Consider the following 6,000-nt stretch of genomic DNA (forward strand, 5'->3'; position numbering starts at 1 on the left):
GCATCAATGTATATTTAGATTTATATATATATATGTATGTATATTTATAACATAAACATAAAATAAAACTTACACTACACTTCTTTGACACACTACACTTCTACACACTATACTGTACATCTTCACACTGTAATTACATACATACAAATGTATACAATTATAATAATAGTAGGACAGTACTGTGTATGACATACGTATAACTATTGTAATATGACAAGGGAAATTTGCAAGAATTTTCCTGATTAATGGCAATTTTTCCACTCACATTTTAGCGGGAAGTTTGCTTCCAGAGGACTTGGTAGTGACCTAGTAGGGATGTTTTATATCCCTGTCCTAAAAATTAAATGGTGTAAGTGCAGGGAGAGGTACTGTATAACATTAATAACAATAGAGACCATCTGTAATGTGTTGAGGGAGTATGTTTATGTTGCCAAATTTGAAAATTGCTTTAACTTGTAATACAATATTAAAGAAACCAGAGAATATCTCTACAATGTTTATTAATCTTCACATGCAGGGTAAAAATAATCTTTGGACAAGATTTTATTAAATCTTGTTCTGCTGAGTTATTGTCTGTAGGTAGATATGTCAGAGGTCCTCATCTATATGTCTCATTCTCCCACAAGCAGAATACGGAGTTGCAGCCATAAAGGGTTGTGTTATGCAATTAAGTATTTTAAATTGTGTGGCAATAAAAGTAAAAAATTGATGATAAGTCAATAACATACAAATACCGAATTAATTTTAATTGACGCTATTGTATTTTTTAAGGTGATGGCATTTATTCAACAGTTAACGACCCCACCTATAGTTTTGTGCGGCAATAGATCATGTAAGTTTTTTTTTTTTGTTGTATTACCTCCTCTTATAATTACACTGCCATGTATTACTTTTGCCTATTCCAGTACATTGTGTGAATCTGGTTCAATTAATGGTTATGCATGATATAGACAGTAAGTTATAATTTTAAACAATTGGAGTTGCATATCTATGTGTACTGTACTGTATGTACTTATGTGTGTATAAACATATTGCATATATTTAGTAGCTGTTTGATAAACGTTTATGAAAGATCTACCCAAGGCTTCCAAAAATGAATTAATTGTTTAATTGTTGCAATGGTTGATTAATTATCACAGACTTAATCATCTTCTTGTTGTTGCAGCCCTTCATCCTTCGTCCTCATCACCAGAGAATGTGGATAGAAACAATTGAAAACCACAAGACTGCATATTTAATACCAACCTTTTCCGTATAACAATTTCCCTTTGTAACGGCAAAAAAACACTTACTACTGATATGCCATTTGTCTAAAGTGGTGTATAAACTGACTTCCACAGCAATCAGATGTCTGATTGTGAAGAGGGCAGAACTAATTTTCACTTCATTATTGAAGACAAAGAGTTATGGTCTTTGACACTGTCTAGCTCTTATTAAAGCCTTTGCAGCATTTTCTCATGTTACATCTAGAAAATGTAAATATCTACAGGAATGACATACATTTTTGTGCTTGTTGATACACTGTATTGTTCTGAATTCTGACCTCATGCACAGTCTCTCTGGAGAGAAATGGTACATTTTCCTCTTTGACCAAACTGTCCATCTTATACAGTACATTTACTAACAATTTCTCCTTAGCTGAAGGTAAGAACCAATTCTTACGTTTTTCTTAAGTACTTTGAGAGAGCCTTTAACACCCAGAGTGTATTTATAATCTGCCTCTGCTCTGCTACTGCACACCCAAGGAACAGTCAGGGCTTCACAATAAAATAAACAAATGGTGTGCTGGATTTTTATTAGTAGCTGTTTGTCGGTTGGCCTTATATTGATAAGAGATAAAGATGGAGAAAGGCTCATAGCTGAACACTGGGTTCAGTGAGCATGGAGGACTGAAATGTGCACTGCCAGAAAGACCTAATGCACCTTTCCCTTTAGAAAAATGAGAAATGAAGATCCTACTCTGTTCTACTTTCTGTTCTTACCTATCAGATAATTTCTTTGAATAGTCTTCATGGCTTTAGAGTTATAAATTATGAAGAAAACATTTTTATTTGCACTTTGCTTGGGTATCCTAAGAGTCAACCCCAGCTGTATGCAAAATTTACTGTTGGTAAATGTGGACAGAATTACAGAAAGGATGATAATATAGATTATTGGAAACATTTACTGTATGTCCTATAACTGTCATATAATAAATAATGCCAATACTGTTCATTTGATTCACACTGAATGATGATGTACATGCTATTCAAGAGAATACTAATCCATATTTATAATTATATGTATAGTTTCCCCAAAAAAGTTTATGATCCAGCATAGAACATATCTATGGTATGGAGAAATATTTGCACAACCCAGTGTTTTTTTTAAACTTCAAAACACAAATATTAACTATATACCAGAAATGTAGGAACATACCATATATGGTCGTAGTTTCAATTATTCTGAAAACTACAGTCTTGCAGGTGTATGCATATTCTTTTCATGATGTCCCATTGTGTTGAACTACAAATGATAACACATTTTTTAAAGTAAACATTTTTAGCTAAACTTGCATTGTCAAACTGAAAACTTTTATTACTGACCAGATGTGCACGTTTCAAACTGTGTAACACTATAGGTCAATGTTAATGGTTAAAAAATGTGTCCCTTCATATGTATATTTCGGACAATCCTCACACAAATCCTCTCTTACAAACCCTTGGTTACTGTGGTAACAATGCTTTTCTTTATGGTTTTGTTCCATTTTACATCATTTTTACTGCACTACTGCAGATCAATCACTCAGACATCTCAACGTGATCAAATGTTTACTCTGTTGGTCCTTATTTTCCTAGTGGTATTATTGAGAGAGAACTGCATGCTATGTAGTAAATTAATTTAAAAAGTTCCTACTGTCTTCACACAGAGAAAATCAGTCCTGCTATACTGAATTTGTAAAATATTGTTAGAAATGTCTCAACTTTCTTATACTTTTCATACATTTTTCATACATACGAACAATAGAAACATTGCAAGTTATGGTTCTTTTTGAATTTTAAAACCTGTGTTCTATACTCTTTTCTTCACACAAGAAAAAAAACTAGCAGGATATTCAGGAATCCTATTCCATTGTATACTTCTCTTTCATATTCATGGAAAGGAACAGTATGCTACCTGATTTTAATGTTTGTGCTTCATAAATTATATTATTTATAATTAGAGTGTATGTATTTCTTCTTATTTTAGTTAAAGCATTTTTGCTTATTTAATACTACTGGTTTTTACATTTTTAATACTATGGTCAATATTGGCTATTGCCTATGCAATGCCTTCAATTACATGGCTTATTTTATGTATATAACACTGCCTAATAATTGCAAAACAGAATGTCTACTACATGAAATATACTGTATAACCAGAAGTGCTCAGTGAAATTTAGATGACTTTTTTCCTTTATGGTGATAAATATAGATAATATGTAAATATAATAACAAATATTAATACATTTCCATCTACAATTTGAAATTGAAACAAGACCTGGTAAAGTGGAATATTATGTACGGTGGATGATAAGACCATATGGAATGTAATTGCAATGTGACTATTAATACATTAAATGGCTGCACAAATTGTAAGCTGATTTATTTGAAATGACCCATTTTATGTGCATTAAATTTTCTGTTAATAAATATTCCATCAAAATAAGCCAGTTTGGTGTTTTAATAGTTATTCCTGTCACAGTGGTTTTTCTAGAGTTTTCTCAGTAGCTTCACAGCTCCTACTTTACAGACACTACTATTTGTGCTAGCCTTTTAGATTTATCCTCACTAACAATTCTCTTAACGTTATTTAATTTAACGTGAACACTGGAAGGAAAATTGAAAAGATCTTTCAATTCAATAACAGCTCACACAGTTTAGTTTGGTTATTAAGCCATATTGTAAAATCTTGGATTAATTATATCTAAAATTCATTATAAACAGGAAATAGAAGGTGACCTTCATCTTAGACAGGCAAAGGTCCTGTCATGGTCGTCATCCCTCCTCTAGAGGGCGCTCCTACCTTTTTCATTGTGTTCCCAGTTTTGTCTCAGCTGTGTTATTCCCTTTTCCCTATTTAAGCCTGGTGTCTCCATAGTTCTGGGCTCAGCTCTGGAAGACAGACGCCCAGAAGCCCGCCTACCACTGGGCACAGGAGTGGCCCAAGGGCATAGGCTTCATCACGGTGTCCTGAGCTATTGAGTGCGGGACTCAGAGCGCCTTGTCCCATCAAGGTTTTAACTATTCCTAGTTCCCTGTTCCCTGTGTTGGTCTTGGATGGATCATCTTGGACCTGGACCTTGGTCTGTGCCCTGATTTCCCCTACTGGACCTCATTTTGGACTCCTTTGCCTGCACTCCCCCCATGCACCACATCACTGCTGTCACCACCCCCCGACCTGATCCTACGGTGTCTTTCCTGATGTCCTACTCCAGTCACTTCCAGATTATACCGTCTCGCATAGGGTCTTTGCATTTCACGGGAGTCAGAACCGGCTCCCCTGACAGGTCCCTCTCAAACAATACAGATATTTATTATTGTGTGAAGTGGCAGCTTATGATGTCCATTTGGCACCAAGTCAGGGCATTAGAGCTCTGCCAGTCAATGATCATGAACCCCACTGAGTTCTGAATTCTCAGCTGATTCCTGTAAAAGCATCTGGTACTGGTCATTGGTACAGATTATATATTTGGAATGACATGCATGAGGAATACTACAAAATGTCTGTGTTGCTCCCCTTTACTAAGTAAACAGTACCACAGAATATTGTTATACAGTTAGAAGTCAAGCTACAGCAAATGAATGTTAATAATTTTTCAACTAGATATACTTATCTATACAGACCTACCCAAAGAGGACAAACTTTGCTCCCACTACTAGCAGGGGGAAGCAGAGATAGAGATGCAATTTCTCTGAAGGGTGAAATAATAGATGATTAATCAGGGCCTCTGATGACTAATGGGTTAGAGATTGGAGTCTTCCAGTGGAATCCAGCTTTTCTGAGACATGGAGTAACTGGGGGATTCCAGCCAGACATAGAATTGGATTCATGCCTGTTGATCACCCATGCAAACCCATCAACATATCATAACATTTCATTTGCTCCCTTACGTATCATATCAATGTAAATGTATTACATAGTGTCTGGTGCTGAAACATACATACGTTTTCTTCAAGGTCTATAGCAATGAATTTACATAAATCTATTTGAAAAGAGTACCTGTACTTCATTTTCTCACTTTTTGCACATTATTTCACATGTGAACATGTGTTGATGGATATAATTTTCCAAGCAAATTAGTGAACACTTGACCAAATGACACACTTATCTGTGGAACAAACAGCTGGTCACAAGCATCTTCGAGATGTCTGTGTCCAAAGCCTGAATCAAATTGCAGAGCAGATTCAGCCACAAGAGAGCAGCAGCACTCCATATAAATCCATTCACTCGAGCAGGACTTTCCTGTGTAATGTTTCTTGGATGTGTTTCAATTGTTTCTTTCCACTTGCACCAGGCTTCCTGCAATGAATGGAAAACAGCTCACTGCTGCAGTGACTCGTGCTGGGACTGGTATAGTGGAGGTGTGATTTCAAAAACAAGCATATGGGACCCACAACAAGCATTTACATGCTCCAAAGATCTAAGCCCATAGAAACCTGATCATTTTAGAAAGCTAGTACTCTGTTGTACTGTTAATAATTCCAGTGATGACACCTGCCTTGAAGCAAGTGTAGCGGCGAGGCTTATTAATAAGAAAGAATTAAGTGTTCTGAGCCTTCCCAAATGAGGCCCCATTTCTCTGTTCACAGAGAAACTATTCACGCAGGCTGATTTAAGGTTTCCTAGGACAGCTCCCAAAGGGGGATGCACTTAGCTAAGCCTGGCTATCATGATCAATGGTCATCCATTGGCGCCTATCTGTCTAGGGAGTGCCAGATGGACATCTGGACTGCATTCCTAAGTGTCAGGAGTAAGTGA

The 6,000-nt window shown here is 36.0% G+C and overlaps 1 protein-coding gene across 1 annotated transcript in view; it reads left to right on the plus strand.

Moving 5' to 3' along the window:
• pstpip2 (proline-serine-threonine phosphatase interacting protein 2) overlaps positions 1-3,688 on the plus strand; it is a 32,360-nt gene extending 28,672 nt beyond the window's left edge. Inside the window, exons 14-15 of the mRNA XM_015340185.2 lie at positions 772-832; positions 1,166-3,688. Of these exons, the coding sequence (XP_015195671.2) occupies positions 772-827 (56 nt within the window). The 3' untranslated portion in view covers positions 828-832; positions 1,166-3,688. The remainder of the gene's footprint in view (positions 1-771; positions 833-1,165) is intronic.
• The last annotated feature ends 2,312 nt before the right edge of the window (positions 3,689-6,000 follow it).

This window comes from Lepisosteus oculatus, chromosome 3, assembly GCF_040954835.1.
Source record: "Lepisosteus oculatus isolate fLepOcu1 chromosome 3, fLepOcu1.hap2, whole genome shotgun sequence".
NCBI lineage: Eukaryota > Metazoa > Chordata > Actinopteri > Semionotiformes > Lepisosteidae > Lepisosteus > Lepisosteus oculatus.